The sequence below is a fragment of the Pogona vitticeps genome, chromosome 1, assembly GCF_051106095.1.
Source record: "Pogona vitticeps strain Pit_001003342236 chromosome 1, PviZW2.1, whole genome shotgun sequence".
Lineage (NCBI taxonomy): Eukaryota > Metazoa > Chordata > Lepidosauria > Squamata > Agamidae > Pogona > Pogona vitticeps.
This window is the reverse complement of record NC_135783.1, coordinates 237,091,703-237,113,926: the sequence shown is the minus strand read 5'-3', so window position 1 is coordinate 237,113,926 and position 22,224 is coordinate 237,091,703. Positions and strand designations below refer to the sequence as shown.

The 22,224-nt window shown below is 40.0% G+C and overlaps 1 protein-coding gene across 1 annotated transcript in view; it reads right to left on the bottom strand.

Moving 5' to 3' along the window:
* Positions 1-22,224, bottom strand: part of CNTNAP5 (contactin associated protein family member 5) — a 491,198-nt gene that overhangs the window by 281,671 nt on the left and 187,303 nt on the right. The window contains exons 4-5 of the mRNA XM_020805439.3: positions 19,100-19,247; positions 463-666 (exon numbers count right to left, since the gene is read on the bottom strand). Coding sequence (XP_020661098.3) covers positions 463-666; positions 19,100-19,247 — 352 coding nt within the window. The remainder of the gene's footprint in view (positions 1-462; positions 667-19,099; positions 19,248-22,224) is intronic.

The window sequence follows — 22,224 nt, the reverse complement described above, 5'->3', positions numbered from 1 at the left end:
GTGTTACTATTTTGCTTCAGGGGAAGGGCAAATTTTTTTTTTCACGCTGATGTTGCACAGTTCAGAATGGGAAGGAGAGCCCTTCTCCTGTTATGCCCCTTCAGAAAATGCTCATTTTGGGAGGTCTTACAGGCCATATTAGGCCCATGGGCTACAAGCCCCAATCCCCGCTTTACCATCTAACTTAAAAAAAATGTAACACATCAACAGTGTCCTTTGCTTATATATCAAAAAAGTTTGCATTCTGATCACCATGAGGAATACAATGGTATTCATTTTGAGTCAGTAAAACTATAAATATATATAGTAACAAAACAGAATATATGGAGCCAGCCCATTGCATTGTTCGATTCCTCCAAATCTGTTTAACAAATATACCTTACGAATAACAAACTGAAGGATATCATCAACCCAAACTACTATCTTTACGCAAGATATACTAAACTGTATAAACATACATACCCAGGTTGATGTGCAAAGAAAGCTTCCCGTTTTGCAGCTCCAGCGTAATGTAATCTCCATGCTGCCCTTCTCCATGAAACAGGACTCCATCGCCTTGCATGCTCTTGAACTTCAAGGAAACAACATCTTTGAAGGTACTCATCAGTTTTTGATTGAACCTGTAGAGGAGGGCGCTCCTCCCATCAAAATCAGCAATATCAGATTCTACAAGGAGGAAAAGAAAATGAAAGCGGCCATAAGAACAAAGGATATTGGTAAGTGCAGATATATGCAACAGCACACATTTTCAAGGCAAAGCATCTCTCAAGGGTACTCATAAAAGAGAATTTAAACTAGAAAATAAATGTTAAACAACAAATGGAATACTCTTATTACAAAGACTAAAATCAAGAGCAATTCAGAAACAGTTTAAACACAACTTGCAACGTATTTAATAGAATGCAGTTTGAAACAAACACGGTTTACAGGTCTTCTAAAAATAGAGAATCATCTAGTTGGGAGCAGGCTCCAAAATTTTAGCACAGCTACCGGAAAATACTTGCCTCTAGTAACTTCTGGTCTGGTAGACCTCAGCATTAGCTCCACAGTCTGGTTTTAAGTCACAGAATGGTTTGTATGGAATCAGAGGGTCTTTCAAGGAACCGGGACCCAAATAATTCAGGGTTTTAAGGGTCAAAACTGAATTGGTGTTATTGGCTGTGATCTCTTGGCCTGGATATGCATCCCAGACTCTATTTTCTATACTAGTATCAATTAGGCATCTCTAGAACAGAGGAGGACAACTTGTCTGGATCTTGTTTGATGAAAACTCCTGCAATCCTTTACCAGTGACTAAGTTGGCAAGAGCTGCTGGAAGTTTCCATCCACAAGCTGCCCACCTCCGTTCCAGATTCTGTTAGGAATGGAATGCAGGCTTTTGGATAAAGCTTGTCATGTGCCTTGTATTTAAACATGCAATATTTTATTTCAAAAAGTTTTAGAGATAACTTATATTTTCTTGGAACATAATAATTTGATTTTGAAACTTTCACACACAAGAATGAGAAATGATAAACCTGAAAGAGTGCAATATTTTTTTTTCTTTCTATCAGTCCTAACTAGTGTTTTTGTATTTATTACAACAATTGTTGATCATGGATGTTCAGAAATGAGAAGCACTACATGGATTTGTGTGTGTGTGTGTGTGTGTGTGTGTGTGTGTGTGTGTGCATTTGTTTGTCAGTCAGCCAGTCCTTCTGTGCTCTTTGAGTATATGTGTGCATAGCTTATCAAAGGGAAAAATAACATTTTTGTGCAGAGTCATTCTGAGCAAAACAAAATGCTTGTTTGCTCCTTCTCTCACTTGAGGTTAGGAATCTTGTGGGTCTGAAAACTGTCATGATAAGAATTTTAATTGGTGAGGACAAAGAATTTAATCAACAGTCTTCACATCCATAAAACATTCACATGGAAATTACAGTAAATGATGCAATAATCACAAGGGAATGCAATGAGTAATACAAGAGCATTTTTTTGTAGAATAAAATAAAAGGAATATCTGGTGGATTTTTGAAATATACAGTAATTACATTCCCTTGCTAATCTTAGGAGGAAATAGTGAAAAAAAAACAGACCAACGAATAGCAAATCAGTAATAGAACAAGTCAGAATGAATTGCTTGGGAGAGTAACAAGATAAATAATGAGCTGGTTATCTTTAAGTAACTTTCCAAGTTTTCGAACTGTAAATCAAGGCTTCATCAAGTTAAAATCAGAGATGGGGACGAAGCACCAAAGTGGCTCTTCGTCCTGGTTTGGAGTTCTTCAAACTTGATGACCTATTAACCATGAATGCCCCCCCCCCAGTAACCCAAGGAACAATGAAACAATTTGTTGTTTGTTGGGTCATTTTTTAAGACAGCCCGTGTTGCCCTCAGCCTTCCTATGCCCCCAAGGAACAGCTGATCCACAGAGGCATAAGCCAATAGGGAATGAAAGGAAAAATATAAAAGGGTTATATTCATTGCTTCATATTTGATGGGGTCTCTGGACCCCAAGAATACGAAACAACAAATATCTGATGAATCAGGGATATTTAACAAATATCCTGATTCATTTTTATATTCATACCCTGTCTAGTTAAAATCTTGCCTTGTCACCTACTTACTCTGTAGCCCTCAATAAGATGGTATCTCACATGCTGAATATCAAAACAGTAGCATGAGAAAACATGACACTATTTCACTGCTGAACAGATGAGTGTACTCATGCATCTATGCCAACTGCTTCAAACAATCTACTCTGCTAGTTGTCAGTGTGGGGTAAACAGAGGAGGCATGTGACTACAGCGGGCAGCCCCTCAAAATCTTGGGGTGAGGCATCACCTTTGTAGTACACGAGTTGCCCATCATGTTGTTCACATGGAGTGGCCGACTATGCAAGTTAAGTAAACCTTGTCCTGGCTCTAAAAATGAAATTTTCAAAGCTGGTGGTGGTGGGGGGGAAGAGTCACTGCAGATGTGTATGTATGCATAAAAACAAAACAAACCCATAAATATTTGGGGGTACAATATCTAATTTATTCTGACGGCCATTACAAATGTACCTGTTCAACTTACTTTAAAATGTTGTTAGAAGTGGAACTTTGAGTGCCTGATTATTAAGAAATCTAATATTTCTTAAGTCTTTCCAGTTTATGAAAAGTGAACAAGTTGAAGCATGCACACACACAAATACAGAATAAATCAGAATGTTTTTTTTAAAAGTAATTACAGTATGTTTTCTAATATCAAGTGTAAACCTTTCATTCTAGTGTATTTTGGTTCTGTCCTTAAATCTGTGAAACAATGAACTTGAGTGCCCTGAAACCTGGTGCTTTGTAGAACAATAGAATGCTACAGCTTTCTCCACCTACTACTAGAACAGAATGCTAGACCTTGGAATTCAGTCACACAAAACCTTCACATAACAACATAATCAATCACCATAGCACTCTCAATAGCCTAGAATCCTTCTTGATCTTGCTTGGCCACAGGGCAGTCACAAAAACTTTTTGGGAGACAGCTGTGTTAATCTGTTTTAGCAAAAAGAACAGAGATCCAGGGCACCCCTAAAACTCACATACTCTGACCTAGGTATTCACCACAGCCTGCATTTGAAGAAGTGGGTTGCATGCCACAAGAACTTATCCCAAATAAAACGTTTTAGTCTCAAAGGTGTCACAGGATCCTTTCTTGACTTCACATCTTTGGGGATCCACTAATCATAACAAATACTGTGCATGTGTATCTCTGCCACTGAAGATAGTTTGTTCCTGAAAATAGAGCTGGCCACTCACTCTCTTCAAAAAATGATGCTGTACAGTCCAAAGAGATTCTGCCTACCTCTGCTTACCCCCATTCTAAAGTCTAAACCAGACTGCTTCACCTGGCTGTATCATGATGAGGAGGATTGTTATTGCCAGTGTTTGCCTTAGAAACATTATTCCACCCATTCTACTTTGAAGCAATACTCTCATTTATATCTTTCCCCCCTAGTCTGTCTTGTTCCTTTAAAGATGCAATTACGATAGCAGCTGATACAATCTGTGCACTTATTATACTGTCTTGAGTCTTCTGGTGTATATTCCCCATTAGTTTTCCCTTTAAATCTTGTTCCCCCATCCTGCCAAACCAGCAAAAGGAAAATGATTAATTAGTAAGTAGTTACTGCCAAGGAAGAAGTCTAGCCAGGTTGAGCGTAATTCACCAATACAGACAGAAAATAATTTGTGCATTTTTTTTATTTTATTTTTTATTTTTGGATGGGAAAAATGCATCATACCCACAGATGATAGTAGGGGGGATGTCATGTCAATTTAGGCATCTCACTTAAGGCTGCAAAAGGATTTTAGTAAACAGATTTCAATTCAAATAAAGTCAGTGCCAGCAATCTATCACACTGGGTGGCAAACTCAGGGGTAGTGAGAAAATTGTAAATGACGCATAGAAACATAATAATTTCCCCATAACAAGGCAGAGAACAGGCTTCTGTGAAAATTGTTTGAGGGGAAAAATGAGACCTCCATTCTAGAATAGGGTGCTGGGCATAAATAGTTCATTGTTACTCAGCAGCAAAATATCTTGTACATCCTCGTCCTTCTGTATGCATAGCATCTACACAGCAGCATTAAAATGCGATGGAGAGGGACACAATATATCAGCCTTCTGCTTCGCTGAAGACATGAAATCTGTAGAGGATGAAGAGTCCTGGATAAAAACAAACACATTGCACACCTACAAAGCTCACAAGCTGACATCCAGAAGCCATCTGTGGCAGTTTGCATGACAACAGTTCATTGTCTGCTGCATAAACATGATACCAAGTTCTTGTATGTCAAAATCACACACTTCAAAGGGCCTCAGTAGGAAGCAACACTCTGAAAGGTGAATTCTTTGATTGCAGGCTGCATGAACACCCATCAAGGGTCAGATGTCAGAACTGTATGAAGGGACAGGGGGTTAAAAGAAGGGAGGACTTTTCAAACATGTAGAATAAGTATTTTAAAAAAATCAAACATTACCTGAAAGAAGGCCTCATTTTACTGGCCGCAGTTGATTTGCTGCCAGCTTTACCTTCCTACAAGACACTACAATCTATTAACAGACTCTGGTAGGACATGTCACCTGCCCCATAAAATAGTTTCCCCCCCCCCTTCCAGCTATAAGTCTTCCGTAGCTATCCTCTGATTTTTCTGGGTTGTTTCTTTTATGGGTGTGCCCCTTAGAGTTTTTGAAGTTTTTAAAAAAATTTCTTAAAACCCTGGGAGTCCCTAAAGCCTGTTGACCCTTCCATTCTGGTTCTCAGTAGCCCTGATTTGGCAGGAACCCTGACACCTTTCACTTCCTTAGTGTGTCATTACAAGGAATCCACACTCCCTTATTTCAGATTAATTATTGCTCACAGCTTGAGATGGGGAAGCATTTCATTTCATTAAAAAAAAATTTAAAAAATAATAATGCTTGTTTTCATACTTATAGTATAATAATCAAAAGACCCCAAAATTTGAAGCAACCAGAATTTATAACTCCAGCTATTAAGGCTGCCTAACACTTAGAGGTATGGTTTTGAATCTCAATGTACTCGGCCATGTCAGGACTGAATTAGGGTTGCTCCTTTTCTTTTTTTTCTCAAGAGGTTCCCCATCTTTAATACACATCTGGCAGGCAAACAGAGCATGGATAATGTCCTGATGTGAAATAGCTATTTTTATTGAGTTTTACAGATGCAGATGCGAAATGCATTGTTTCCAATTTATTCTTGAAGAATTGACTGAAATATACAATTCCTTCTTCCTTGGAATGGAAGAAGCGTAAGTTTTTTTTTCTGATGAGGCCTCATGTTTAGCACCTGTTTCTTAGACAATATGCTCCTCTTTATGCTGAAAGTGCAGAATTTGTCCAGTGCAGTTGGCTGAATTTATTTTTTTTCAGTTAGCTTGGAATAATTAAACAAAGTTCCCCAATGACATATTTAGGTTAGACAGAACGTGAAATGAAATAAAAATAGAAATGAAAAGGAAAATGAATGTGGAGCTGATTAATTTTGTCACTAGTTGTAGTCCTGCCATCTACTGCTCATGCTATCAAATGCATAAACAGGATGGTTTGGGTCTCTCACACTGTTTTAAGACTACATACTGACCAAAATTTTATTACATAAGACTATGGAGAGAATGAAAACTGTGCAAGCAGTTTTTGTAGTTTTCTGGCCATCTGGAGTGTGCCTAGTTGTGCACCAGAGTATGTGAGTTGGGTGTGCTGGAGTGTATGACAGCTAGCCAGAACCATCACACAAACCAGTTACTCAGATTTTGGGTTTAAGTGGTCCACACCCAATAGGATTCTGGCCCTTGTTCCTGTTTCAGCTGCTCCTCTTAGCTCTTAGCCCCTGCCCTTAACTAACATGCCTTCCGAATGTGTCCAGTCAGAGTCACCTCCCCTGGTTTTAGCATTTTCCACCTGCGTGGTAAAGCATAAAATGAGGGCAAATGAGCTGCAGAAAGATTATCAGACAGCATGAGCAGCTATTTAAAAGCCTATGGTTGTATATATTTAGGAGACTCAGGTGAATAGCAACTCAAGAGTTTAAAAGCTCCTTTTAAAAATCTGCAGGAAGGTGACCCATTTTCTTTTATGAGGAGAAGCTGAAATGTGGTTGTTTATGCCATTAGCAAATGCACATGCATTTGCTCACAAAATCTGGAGTGCAGTGGCATACATGCCTACACAGAGATAAACCCTACTGAGTTCAAGGTAGGTTCAGCTTTCTAGCCTTCCGAGGTTGGTAAACTGTGCACCCAGCTCGCTGAGGGGCAAATTATTCCTTGCATATTTATATATTTAAAATATTTTAATCTCACCTTTTTCCAAAAAAGAACCCAAGGCAGCTTACAACTGTTAAAATACAGTATTTCAGCTAACAACAGTGAATATACAAAACTAAAAGGATCAAATGAATACAATACTTAAAAAAAAAAAAAAACAAGCAACGCCAAAACACATTCAATGCAGTAAGGGGCAACAATCCATTTAAAAACCCCACTTGGCAGCCAGTCACTGCCAATAAATAACTTTTTAAGCCACCCGGAGAGTGTTCCAGCACTATGGTGCGGTATATAAGTTGAATCAACAATGGGATTTACATTCAATCAGGGGTGGGCAAAATGTGGCCCTCCAGATGTTGCTGAACTGCAACTCCCATCAATCCTAGCCCACACAGCCAATAGTGAGGATTGTTGGGATTTGCAGTTCAGCAACATCTGGAGGGCCACATTTTGCCCAGGTTGGAGTGTTTCTAGGTTTATGATGCAAACTTAGCTTAAGATACATTGAACTTAGTAAGACTTACTTTTGAGTAACTTCATGTGTATTATGTACACTTGAAAAGTAATCTGGAATTATTAGAGACATTGCTCATTACGGGGGGGGGGGAAATGTAAGTAGGTCCATGGAACGAGTCACATCTGAGCTCTGCAAAACAGCTACACAAGACAAGTGACAAATGACCCTTGCAATGTCACCAGAGGATGCTGAGGTAGGATTCTCCCTGACATCCCAAATCATGCAGTATAGCCAGGCTAAGAAGCCATTTGGTTGCTATTTGCACTCGGGACGACCCTGGTGGTTTCTTTTATTCATTCTCCTGTACGTTGACTCTGTTATGAAGAATTAAACTGCTTTCAGTCCATAAGCATTTGTCCACAGAACATTAATTTTATCTCATGGCATGAAAGACACTGAGTGAGGGAAAAGAAGGGCTGGCAGAAGGGAGGTCTGCACGATCATTTTCTCTGAAAAGCACATTATCAAATTTTTATTCTCTGCTGTTCAGCCCACGCTCCCCAACAAGGTGAAATCAGATTTTCTCATCTCGGGTGCTAAGGTGTGTTCCTGCAGCCATTGGATTATAATGTTCTCTCCCCACCCCTTCCCTCCGTACTTCTTCATAGCCAGTTAGCAGAATTTATGCCAGATTGTGCTGATGCCTTTTAGACCATTACCTCCTTGTAGAATAAAATCAGTATCTGAAATGTGGTCATAAATCTTGCCTTTAAAAAAAAACTACTACTTGCTGGTCAGCAGAATTTGCTAGGGATAAGCTAACAAGACCATTTTGAAATATACAGATAACCCATTTTCACTCCTGGCATCCCAAACAATCAACTTGCTATTTGTCTCCACATGTCTTCTAATATAATTCTAGGTGTTTGTCTTGTCAACACGATCAGATTCCTCCTTGGGATGTGGTCGTAAATGACATTTGTACTAAACACAGTATTACTGATCAGGATTTTTCTTTTCACTATAAGGCAGAAGGGCAAAATGCTCAGTGATTCTGTGGAGGAGGGGAAGAAAATGGGGGGGGCAGGAAATGTTTAATCAGATTTGTAGATGGCACAAAATTGGGTGGAAGAGCTCAAACCTTGGAAGACAGGAACAACATTCAAAAATATCTTGATAGGCTTGTGCACTGGGTGCACAAGTAAAGTGAAATTTAACAAGGATAAGTGCAAAATTCTACACCAGGGAGAGGGGGAAATCAAATGCACAGTGAAAAGATGGGGGATACTTGCCTTACTAATATTATGAATGAGAAGGATCTTGGAATTGTATTAGGTCACAAATTGTCATGTGGCTAGGAAAAAAGGCAAAAGTAACAGAAGTATAGTCTCCAAATCCCATGATGCACAGTTGGCTACAGACTCACACTCAGGGAATGCTTATCAGTGCCTCTTCCTCAAATTGGGAAAAGGGAACAAGTGGGGTACCAGAAAGCTCAGTCCTGGGCCTGTTGCTCTTCAACATTTTGAGAAGGGGGTCGGAATGCCCACCTTATTTACGGATGACACAAAATTGGGTGGAATAGCTAATATTCAACGGATCTTGATAGGCTTGGAGGGAAGGCTGACAACAACAGAATGAAATTTAATAGAAACAAGTGCAAAACCCAAACACACAGTTACAGGATGGGGGACACTTAGCTAAATACTATGAGCAAGAAGGATCTTGGAATTGTTGTAGATCACAAGCTGAACATGAGCCAACAGTACAATGTGGCTGCAAAAAAGGCAAATGCTGTCTTAGGCTCCATGGACAGAAGTATACAGCACTTATGGCCTCAGAATTTTTGCTGAGTATTTTTAAATTCAATTCATAACCAGTCATTTGATCACCAATCATTTTATGGTCAAACTAGCAAGGATTACATATAATCCAGGGTCACTGTTTATTTTCAAGCCTTTGTAACAGCAGTCCTTTCAAAGTGGTTTTCAAGTAATACCAAAACAAACTTTTGAAGGACCACTACAAATAGAGCCATTGTGCATTAGTTAGCATGAAGTGACTGCCTCAGGCAGCAGACACTAAATATCATGACAGGCTAACAAATCCATAAACTTTTACATTTTTTCATTGTAAAACAAATTCCATTTTAGGCTGTATTAATAGAAGTATCAGCTCCAAATCAAGTACTGGTTCCCCTCTATTCAGCACTGGTTAGGCTTCATCTAGAGTATGTGTCCAGTTCTGGACACCACACTTTAAGAAGGATGCCAAAACAGTGGAGCAAGTTCAGAAGAGAGCAACAAAGATTGGGGACTGCATGAGGAAAGCCTGAAAGAACTGGACATGTTTAATCTTGAAAAAAGAAGACTGGAGAAATATGAAAGGACTTTTCAAATACTTGAAAGACAGTCATACAGAGGAGGGGAAGGATATCGTATTTTTCCATGTATAAGACTATACTTTTGTCTAAAATCTTTAGACTAAAAATTGAGGGTCGTCTTATACACGGAAGTAAGCTGAGGAGAGAACAAAAAGCAAATGGAGGGGAAAGCAGGGATCAAAGTGATCCTGCAGGGCTTTGATCCCTGCTTTCCTCTCCACTTGCTAAGCCTTAGCAAAAGGAAAGCAGGGATCAAAGTGCTGCAGGATCGCTTTGATCACTGCTTTCCCCTCTGCTTGCTAAATCCCATGGGGCTTAGCAAAAGGAGGGAGGAAAGGATCAAAGCAATCCCATAGCTATATAAGGAGAAAAGGGATTAAAATTATTGTGTAGGCGCGGGATTGCTTTGATTCCTTTCCCCCTCCTTTTGCTAAGCCCAGTGGGGCTTAGAACAAAGGTAGAAAGTATGGATCAAAGTGATCCTGCAGCACTTTGATCCCTCTCCCCCTACATTTGCTAAGCCCCACTTAGATTTCTTAATTTTGGGTTAGAAACGTGGGGGGGGTCTTATACATGGAAAAATATGGTATGTTCTCAATCATCCCAGAGTGCAGGACACATAATAATGGGATCAAGTGAGAGGAAGCCAGATATTGGTTGAATATCAGAAAAGGAAAAAAAAAGATTTCCTATTCAGAGACAGGATATTTTCATTTGTCTCTCAGGTGAGATTAATACAAATATCACCACCACAGATGGATGGGCTGATTGGACCCTCCCCCCAGAACTGGGCTGCCCACTTACCATTTGCAGCACAGCACACATGGTTCTCATTGTTCCTGCCATGCCAATTCCGGAAGTTGCCTGACCAGGGGTTCCCTGCCTCCCTGCGCTGCTGACCAATCCAGCAAGGAGGCAGGATTATTAGTCTTTCTGCTCAGCTACTGAGCAGCACAGGGAGGTGTGGAAGCCCTGGCTGGCTGCTTCTGCAACTGGTCTAGCACAAATAATGATGGAAACACCACAAGTGGTAAGTGGACAACCCAGTTCTGGGGTGGGGGTGGGGGTGAGTCTAATCAACCTGGCCACCTGTGGTGGCTATAATCATATTTGTCTACCCCAGGAGGTGAATATGAACATCCCATCTCTATTCCTGTTAGAGCAGTGCAACAATGGAACCAATTACCTTGGGAGATAGTGAGCATAACTGGAGGCATTCAAGAGAAAACTGGACAACTATTGGTCAGATCTGCTTTGATTTGTACTCTTGCACTGAGCAGGGGGTTGGACTTGATGGCCTTATAAGCCCCTTCCAACTCAGTTATTCTGTGAGTCCATGATTCTTTGTTGGTTTTATTCTCTCCACACAGTTAACAAACATAGGTATGAGTTTGGGCATGGAAGAGGAAGAAGCCCAATGCAAATATTATGTATGTAGTCACCTTAGGTGTACAGTGGAAAGAAGGAAGGAAGGAAGGAAGGAAGGAAGGAAGGAAGGAAGGAAGGAAGGAAGGAAGGAAGGAAGGAAGGAAGGAAAATGACTTGACTCTTGCTTGGCTTGTATCTGTCGACACACCTCAAACAAAAATGACAGATGTGATTGGTTTTGAATTGGCTCTCAACTCTGTCTATAGAACAGAAACAGGTGCAAGGAGGACCTGCGTAGCATACAGCATTAATATTTTCCTGTTCAGGAAAGGACTTGACCTTCCATATTGATTTCATAATTATGCCTGACATCACTGCTTTATACTCTGGCTTTTATCGTGGTTTCCTAAAAACTGTTCCTGTTCTGTGTGTCTTGTTTCTGTTTTGTTTTTTGCTGACTTCCTGCTTGTCTGTTTAAATGTGTTGATGTTTTAATTGTCCTTTTAACTGCCTTGAAATAAATAGGAAATAAATGAGAGAGTCAAGGAAATTCAATTTCAGATCATTTTAAATAATAAAAGGGAGGAATTTAAAATTTTAAATAATAAAGAGGGATCATCAACAATGTAGTGACTGATCCTGACTGGAAAGCTCCCAACAGAATCTTGGGCCTGTAAAAACAAAACGAACAGCTGGGTAGATTAGTTTAAACACTATGGGGCATAGTGTGATTATTAAATGTATAGCTGGTCTGAATACTAAATAACAAAATACTAAATAACAAATAAGTAGATGTGGTGGACAGTAATTATAAGCTGCCTGGTTACAGATGGAAACCTAGGTGTGGAAGAATCTGACCTTCTTCTTCAAAAGCCAACTACATTTAAATCTGGGTGCAGACCTTCTGGCATGACAGATGGTTTGGACTTCAGCTCCCAGAAGTTCTACATAGAGTGGTTAATAGTCATGGATTATGGGAGTTGTAGTTGTTGTTGTTGTTGTTTTTTGCCCATTTTGGTAAATTGAACTGGAACTAAATTCTCACTTATCTGTCCAGCCAAGTCCGGGGAGCTCAGCAATGGTCAGTATGAAGAGGGCTATGCTATAAGTGCCTGCCAAATAGCTACTAAAGTTGAGTAGTCGGGGGGGGGGGGGGAGAGAGAGAGATGGCAACCCTAATTAAGCACCAACATGGTTGACTTAAGAACTAAACATTTAAAGCCTTGGGTTTTACACCCACCCATACACGCCCATGAACACGTACACACAAATATATGCTGATACGATCAAGAGTGAGTGTGCCTAATGAAAGAGATGGTGTGCTTTTACCCTTGGTGTGCTAATGAAACACTTAAGCTGTAGCCCCATTCTCTTGGCTTCACTCCTAAACAAATGGCAACTTTTTGGCAGTCACCCAACTGCTCTTCTAATTAATTCACTATCAGGTTCCGTTTTATTCCCTTGTCCAGCTCATCATTTTTCATTTTCTGCTAATGAAATTGAGATCAAAATCAGAAAATACCAGCAGACTCTTAAACACCCTCAGTATGTGGATGGTGGGGGGAAATCTCCTGGGATTCTGTAACCCATATTAGGATCATGTTCAGAGTTTTATCACTGAAATATCATTTTCCTCTAGAGATGGAACAGAAAGTTAAAACTATGTTATAGACTCTACAGTATAAAGCCACAAATTCTTCCTGAGACTGTGCTGCTACACAAAGTAACTCCACATATGTTCTTTCATACTTATGAAAAACCTGCAAATTAGATAGAAACCTAATTGGGAACTTCTGAAACACTCAGCATTGTGGGTGTGATGAATACTCACAACACTCCCCTTTAGTGGTGATCTTCTAACACACGGAGACTCCCCACAAAGACATCTACCTGTGTCAGTGGGATTTCTCAGGTTCTTTTTTACCCACTGTTCTGCACAAGAAACTGTGTACAGCATGTTTTTTCTAGTGAAGTCTGTGTAGGAAAGCGGCCATTCTGTGCAGGAACTGTAACAGTCCTACACAGCTTGCAACATTTCTTCCCAATGACCATGAAATATCCAAGAAATCTGAGGAGGTTGCTTCCAAGATGTCCCACAAGATTTATCAGTGAAAAGGAAACCACATGCAGAGAAATCTTGTGGCGAGAAGAAAGGGTGGTTTTCCTTTTCTCGGTTCCTTTCCCTCTGGCAGAAAGCGGCTGTAAGAGCTGCAACCCTACTACGCATTCATTTCCTGAACAGCCTCTAGTCGTGCACTAGTAAACCCACATGTAGTCAGTAATCCAAAACCAAACCGGAAGCCCAATGTTTGCACACAGGCACATATGGGGGGAAAATCACCATATCCCCAAACAGACCCTTTTAAATCTCTCCTTTTGATACTGTAGAATACTGAATATATTTTTCAGAAGTGAAGTGGGCAGTGCTGAGAAACCCTTCCATGTTGGGTGGCCAAAATAATGTATTAAAATGCATATTTTCAGTTACGAATTATGGATTGAGAAAGTATTTAAAAACCATTTATAGAACGTAGAAAAAAGATGTAAATGAGCTGAGAGCTACTGAAAGGGAGGAGTTCTGTGCTTTAGAAAAGATGAAGAAACACTTTATTTTAAAGAGACTTTTATTACTTCATTATGCTGATAGCTAAATACTAGGGAAAAGGCCCACTTTTCAAGTAATCAAGTATTTTTAACCCCCACTCAACAGGATTTTAAATATATTGGAGTACTGCCTGACCCACTGAGAATTTTAATGCACAAAGAGTTAGTTGAGGGATTAGTATTAAGGAAGGTGTTAGGCACAGAAGTAATTTTGTGAATGTATTTTTGAAAGCAAACATTTTGAAATTCAATAATCTCCCTAACCACAATAGAGCCAATTGCTTGGTGTTTGAGTGAAAAGTGGCTAACTGATGAAAAAAGGAGTTGGCTTCTGGGATTTTCCATAGCTTGCTGCTACTTTGTTAAAGGTAGTGAGCAGAAGAGGGTATCCTGTAGACCAGTGGTCCCCAACCTTGGGCCTCCAGATGTTCTTGGACTACAACATCCTAGAAGCCTTCACCACCACCTCTGTTGGCCAGGGTTTCTGGGAGTTGAAGTCCAAGAACATCTGGAGGCCCAAGGTTGGGGACCACTGCTGTAGACCATTTTGACTGCCGCCACTGGTATTGTCAACATTCAGACTACCTCTTGTTATTTAAAGCTCAGCATCCTTTTTTCTGGTGGCAGTATGGGCACAATATTGTGAAGCAACATTAGGCCATTTTCTGACATTCTGAATCATGGGTAAAGGAAGCACAATATCCGACATTTATAAACCAGAGTGTTTTTGAAATATCGAATTGTTAGTGCCCATTTTGTAAGAGTAATTCCATGTGAATTCTGCAACAAAATATGATCGAGAGATTAAAATATCTAAGGGTTTGTTTATATTTACATTTCCCTCACAATAAGCTCCGTTCCTAATGGAATCAATATAGGAATCATGTCATAGTCATATGGTATTTTGGTCGGCGTGTTCATTCTCTTGGGAAAACTTGGGGAATGTATTCTCAAAGGCTTTCATGGCCGGGATCTGATGGTTGTTGTGGGTTTTTCAGGCTCTTTGGCCATATTCTGAAAGTTGTTCTTCCTGATGTTTTGCCAGTCTCTGTGGCCAGCATCTTCAGATCATGGACAGATCATTGGACTCCAGTCCTCTGAAGATGCAGGCCACAGAGACTGGTGAAACATCAGGAAGAACAACCTTCAGAACACGTCCAAAGAGCCCCAAAAACCCACAACATCCAACTTGGGGAAACTTAGGAAAGCAAACAAAATTGTTGCATTCGAGGTTTTGTCCACCCTCCCACCCTGTCTTCATGCTGGCCACTTGCCCGTGCTGCTGGGATGAGATGAGGGAAGGAGAGGGCAAAACTGCTTGTCCCATTAACAAGCTTGGCTGATCCTATCTTTTAAAGAATACTCCAGCTGTTCCCATTTATGCTCACAGAATACATCATAGAAATGAAGGGGGGCTGGCTTTGCAGTGGTGCAAAAACACCGATCCAAGCATGGATCCTCCTGAATCCCCATGATTTTAACATGAGCTTTGCCACAAGCCACTACATAGTCTGTGGGCAGAGATGGTGCTTATGACTGAGACTGGAGGATGATCCTAGATAAAAAAATCATGTGGATCCTTGAGGATCTGTGCCTCTGATCCATTTGTTGCCTGAAGACAGCTTTTCACTATCCCAACATTGCACTGACTGTGTCCTCTCCTTATACCCAGGGTCCTTGTGCCTGTACGTCCCTCCTTCCTCCCCTATCGCCACCTGCAGCTCTTGCTGCTGCTGCTGCCTCTCCCATCACTACTGTGGGTTATCCAAAGATGCAATCTGTTTAGATAAGCAGAAACAATTGAAATATATCAGGGTTTCATACCCATGCTAAAATAAATGATCCTCTAGTGCAGTGGTGTCGAACTGTGGCCCTCCAGATGTTCTTGGACTTCAACTCCCAGAAGCCTTCACCACCACCTCTGCTGGCCAGGATTTCTGGGAGTTGAAGGCCAAGAACATCTGGAGGGCCACAGTTCGACACCACTGCTCTAGTGAAACAGTATTTTACATCATTTTCCAACCAGAAAACACACTTCCCTGACAAAGTAATCCATGTCGCAGAGACACCTTATTTAAAACAACAACATTTTTACTGTCAGTAGGATCAAGCCCAACTTTGAGTAGGAAAGGCTTAAACATGCCACCTTCTGCTGCTGTCCCCAACCAGTGTCTACTCATCCATAATCCTTCTGTTTCCTCTATTGTCTCCCCATCTCAAATGGGAATGTGTAAGGGATTATTCTCCTGAGTTTACTTTGGAAAACTTTTGTGTGCATGGATGATGGATTTACATTTGCTTTGCAATAGGCTCCACTGTAAATAAAATCAATTTGGAAATCACATGGGAATCACCTGCCATTTGCGTCAGTGTGTGAGACTTCTTGGAAAAACTTTAAATTCATTTTAAAGCTGTGTTATGTCTCAGTTGAGAGGGGTTCACTGGCTTTGAAGATGGTTGCTGCCCTCCTGCTGCCCACTCACCTCTGCTGCTGTGGTGAGGTAAGGGAGAAGGAGGGTCTGATGGCAAAGCTGCTTGTCCATTGACAAAACCTGGCTGCTTCTGTCCCTTTGAGAATGCTCCTGCTGTTCCCTCCAAGGCAGAGAGAAGCAGAATGTAGGAAAAGAGGCATAGAGAGATAGAGCTGCTAGGGACCAGAAGATCTTTGCTCCTCCAACCCTGGACTTCAGGCTTTCCCACTTGCCTCCCTCAAGATTGGACAGGCTCACATATGCATGTGTGTGCGCATGCACGCACACACACACACACACACACACACACACACACACACACACACACACACAAGTGGCATTTATGGGATGATGTCAGCAGCCCAGTTTCCCAACTAGCCCCGCTGGTTTTTCCTGCATTCTCTTGGCCCATTTTAACTTTGATCCAGGACTGGCTGTGTCCTCCCCTTCCTCTTAGGTTTCCTGTTCCTCTTCCTCCTTCCTTCCATTGACTATGGTTCTTGTCACTGCTACCACCTCTCCCACCACCTCCACTGGTTATCCAAATGCGTAATTTGCAGTGACAGACTAGTTTCATATGTAGAAACAGTTAAAATAAATCAGGTTCCACATGTGTGCTAAAATAAATAACTCTCTGGTGGAAAAGTATTCTGTGTCACTTTCCAACCAGAAAACATGCTTCCCTGCAAAATAATCTATGCTCCCCTTTACATAATGGAAACACCTTATTTTAAATGGGGTCTTTTTTAAATCACAACATGATATGACTGTGGTTCTTATTGTCAGTAAGAATGAAGCCCATATGTGGAATAATAGTGGAAGAAAACAGACCTGGATCTGTTCTTCCTGCTTGGAAGTAGCCAAGCAGGGAAGAAAAGACAGAGAGAAAGCATTCTAAAGTGGATCATCTACATCTTGTAGAGATGTAAAGAATACTCACTCAATTGCTCATTCTTATTGATTTAGACTGTCTCAGCTTACCTCAATGAGTAATCACTAAGACATGCTAAATTCCTTGTTTATAGGTAAGAGTGAGTCAAGGAGAACTGTTTTTTCACATCAAGGTATTGATAACTTGTACATAAAACGAATGTCCTTTCCATCTGAGAAACACACCAAAGCAAAATTAGACAACACAGACCAATTGCCTGATTGTGTAAAAAGACATATACAAGTCCTCTGGTGCTTCTAAGTCAATGCCATAAGGCGTCGACCATTATAATTTTGCCCAGCTAGCTTTATTGCGATCAAAGCATTATTTTGCACAACCTTGTTTAATTTGCACTATTTGTTCTCTTCTGGAGAGTGCAGCAAAATAACTCCCACAGGGTGAGGAAAATAATTTTACATTTCCTCATCCTTTGCAGCAGGACAAGATGAGGATTAGTTTCCCTACCTCCCAGCGCAGCTGTTCAGAAAACAAAAACTCTCCCATGAAAACCCCTCCTACGGTGCAGTCTTACTTTCCAACTAACGGTCCCCACATTCACCCTAAGTGTCATCTATTGGCAAGATGTGAGAAGGAAAATTAAGGTAAGATCAGGACAGAGAGCTGTAAAGAGCAACTCGGATACCTGAGGTTTCACTGCTTTGTTGTGAGAGTGGCTGGTGCCTATGTCACTGAGGATATTACTGCATGTCTTTTCCCACAGGAGAACCAGAGACCTGGAGAAGGCTCATGAAATCCAAATGTATAGAAAGGATGTGCTACCGATTCTATGAAAACTCAAGATTTCAGCATATCAGACAAAGTAAAACTAGCTAAAGAAGAATCAAATTTGACTATTTGATTCTTCTTTTTCTAGCTTTCAGATCATGCTTCACTTTAATGGTTCTGTTGGGTTTTGCAGTGTTCGGATTCCCCAGGGCATCTGTTTTCATGTTGCATTATTTGGACATTTTCTTAAACCTGCAGCTTCTCCAACATGTATGTGTGTGTATGTATGTGTACACACAGACACACACACTTTCAGTTATTTGTTAGTGAAAAAAATAAATTAGCCTTAGTGGAACAAATCTATTATAATAATAACTTCTGAAGCTGAAGCTTTTTTAAAACTGCCTTGACTGAATTAATTCCAAGGTAATCAGGGACACATGTTTTGTAATTACTAAATATTCATTTAAAAGTCAAGTGCCCATATGTAGCAGAAGACACAATAAAAAAAAGGCATGGATGTCAATTTTATAATTCTGCAACACTATGGGCTACATCAGTGATTCCCAACCTTCGGTAGCCCAGGTGTGGACTCAGACTGCAACTGCATTCAATACACCTTGTTGTGAAGGCTTCTGAGAGTTGTAGTCCAAGAAAACACAAGGTTAAGAACCACTGGGCTACATCAATGTGTGTTATAATGTGTCAATGTTGTATTAACAACTCATGTTGTTACCTATGATTTCTTCCTTTGGCGGGGTGGGGAGCAGTGTAACTAAGGTGTAACAATTCTATCTTTCAAAAATAGGAAATAAGATTATATTACTTTAATTAGTGTGTTGAGTTACGTTTTCCTGTTCAAATTCTTTTTTTTACTACTTCTTAAGGCATTTCTGAGCCTTTTTTTCCCCTCCTAAGCATTATTCTGTTTTCTTACCAAGCCTACATTCCATCTCCCAAAAGTAAGAAAAGGGGAAATCAAACAGGTAATATAATAAGCTAGTAAGGGGGCAGGCAGGTAATAACTACTTTAACAAATTGCACTTTGCAACAAGTTATATAACTAATGTACAGAAATAATTTTTCAATGTCTGATTTTCAAGGTATATATAACACAAAATAAAAATGTGGCAAGTAGACGTTTTCTAGGAAATAAAGGTTTAAAGGTAACTCAGCCAAAACTAGGACTATAGCTTTAGTTTATTTAGTTTATGGCCAGCTGTGAAGCCAATTTGTTGTAGTAGTTGTTGTTGTTTTGTTTTACAACAGAGGAAACTTCCTGGAAACTTTACAAAATGGCTTCTGCCAGTTCAATAGAAAAATGATATTTGTGACATATTGTGCCAAATACTTACTGTATGAACACCCAAAGACCTCTACCCGCAGTCCTATTTTTCCACTTGGATTCCATTGAAGAGGAACAAAGCGCACAAAACGAGCCTTAACAGAGTGCAGAAGCTTGTGCTGTACAACACTGTCAGCGTTGGTGTTGCCTTGGAAGACCTGAAAAATGCAAGAAGCCAGGATGAAGCTTAGACCAGCCTAATTTTTGCTAATAAATAGATTTTTTTCTTGCACAGTTAATACTTAGGTTAGGCACAACCACTGCCTGTTGTTTGAATATTGGTGTTCATATCTAATCATAGTTTGCACCCTGTTCAATGCTATAATATTAAAGTATGTTAGTTAGCAAACCGACCAAACAGACTATACAGTTAGAATAACAAAATCTTTGAGACGGAAGGGTTCCAAGGTCCTGTAGTCAAGATCTATCTTGGAGGGTTTAAGTACAGCATCCCTGACGGATGGACATTTAGCCTCCACTTAAAAAGCACCAGTACCACCATCATCCCAGAGCCGCCCTTGACTATTCAACATTCTCCAGTTTCATTATGAGACAGTGACTCAGCATGTGGCAGATCTTCAGATCACTGGCCTCTCAACCTGTGAAATCTGCCCATTCTTGCCCTAATGTTTAGACAAAACCTGCTTCCTTGCAATTTCCACCGATTTTAATTCTTAATTCTTAATTTACCCACAAGATCAAATTTATACACTATAATTATCTGTCCTCTATGTTATCTTTTCCAGGCTAAACACTTCCAACCATATCAATTTCTCCACGCATGACTGAGTTTCTGGCCAAGTTACTTTTAATCAACTTTTCTTTTCATTCTAAGGCACCCTGAAATAACACAGGGAATTCTTATTTAAGGGCTACAGAATTTTCAGTTGATTTGCCTTTTTTTTTTCCTATCACAAATCTGTGGGCTGAGAATTCATGTTCTTCCATTTTGAGAGTGTCTCCCAAGATGTTCTGACTATCTTGGCCACATTAAAATCAAATCCATGTGCTTGTCATGTTTATGAATATAATTTGGCATAACTCCAGCACTAAATATTGCAAGCCAGATACTTTATTGTACCTTATTTAAAAGAAAAGCAATTTAGGCTTTGAATGTCTGAGACAGATGGCCAGTTGGTCCCTTCAAAAAAAAAAAAACTAAACAGCAACAAAAAATATTTTAAAATTTAAAAGTAAGGAAACAAAATGTATGAAGGCCAGGTGATTACAACTCTCTACCAAGCCCCTCCCCCCACTCCTGAGTCCCTATGTCATATCATTAACTTTGACCTGTAAAAGCTAAAGTGAATTCTGTGGTTCCCTGTAACTAGACTTTCTTTGTATGTGACCAGGATTTATGATATCTTGGCATATAGGAACAATGTTTTTAAGAGGCTAATTTTTTTCCAAAATAAAATATAGAGAATTAATTAATGAGCAAAATAAGGGAAGTGACAGAACCCAAACAAATATCTTCAAATGTTGAAAATTGAGGGGGTTTTATTCACTCAATCCGACCCTCAAATTGTTAGGTGTCATTGTATTTGCAGTTTTTAAATGTAACTTATCAAGGTTATGCAGGGTCAAAGAGGCCCACACTAGCCACTCAGAAACACTGGCCAGACTTTCCTGGTATGGGTAAGCTCCAGAATGACCAAATGTGCTGATGGATGTGGGAAGTGTTCCTGCCTGTTATCTCTCTAGACACTTTGAGTAACTCTTACTATTGGGTTTTCCAGGGAGTTACAAAAAATCCACAAGATTAAATACTTTGTCTCTTTCATCAACCTTGCAAGGTAGGAGTGTGAAAATATCCACAAAATACACAGGAATGTAATAGGCCTGTCTTTAGTATCAACAACCCTTTTATTCCCAAAACAACCAAGTGACTGTACAATTGTATTTGTTAATAAATATGCTGAAAAAAGTCAAAAAGTAACAGGTTTCCATACAGTTTCAAAAGTTACAGAAAGAGGTCAAAAGCTGTTGAGCAAGCAAGAATTTTAAAAAGTGTTGAGGCAAACAATTCCAGAACAGTTCCCACAAGAAAATAAGAAAGTTAGCTATCCTAAGCTAATAATTATATACTAACAATTTTAGCACCGCTCCAAAGAATACACAGAGTACAAGTCAGGCAGCAAATGAGCACAGTGGTCTTCTTAGAGATACCAGGCTAAAACTAAATAACTTCTTTCTTATTTTTATACCCTTAACTCCAGTTTCTAGACCTTTTGAGGAGATGTGCCAATCAGATATTGCATCACCCTAAACCTTCTCAAAGAAGAGTGTAACTTCTGTCCTCTCCCTCTTTTCTTCACCTGAAACCATTCTTTGCTAATTAGCTTGGTAACAAGGAATGATCTCTTGCCTTGGAACGTTCGTTCTCACAGAGATAAGGCACAAATGGTATAGCGTCCTAATTGGTGGGCATTTTCTCTCCCCCCCCCCAACTCTCCTGGTCTGCTCATCCCAGTATGAACTATCAGAACTGTGTTTCAAAACAGAAACAGAAGCCTATGTTCTGCTTTCCTGAGATAAGTTTTTATCTTCTTATTTCTCAAAAGTAAAACAATAATTGCTTTATTTAACCCCCCAAGGCTATAAGCTACTAGCATGTACAAAATACCCCCCTCCTGTGTATCTTCTCAGAAGCGCGACACATACAACAACACATATTGCTCATATGTTATTACTTGAATCCATGCCTTGCAGCTACTAAACTAACCAAAGTTACCATTACACCATAAAATGAATGAAAATTGCAACAGGCAGCGCAATCCTGATGCAAAGAAGCACTGGTTGTAGTGGTTTGGAATGGGTAGAAGCCTCTTGTGCTGGCACAACTGCCCTTGTACTAGCAGCATGCTTTTGTTTTGACTGATCTGCACATTCCTAGATAGGATACATAATATGAATACAATGAAAATTATAACTAGGTAGATACTGATGTCAATAAAAGTTGAAGGCTTTCACGGTTGGGATCCGATAGTTGTTGTGGGTTTTCCAGGCTATTTGGCCGTGTTCCTGAGATTTTTCTTCCTAACATTTCACCAGTCTCTGTGGCTGGCATCTTCAGAGGACAGGAGTCAGAACTCCTGCCAAACAGCCCGGAAAACCCACAACAACCATCAATAA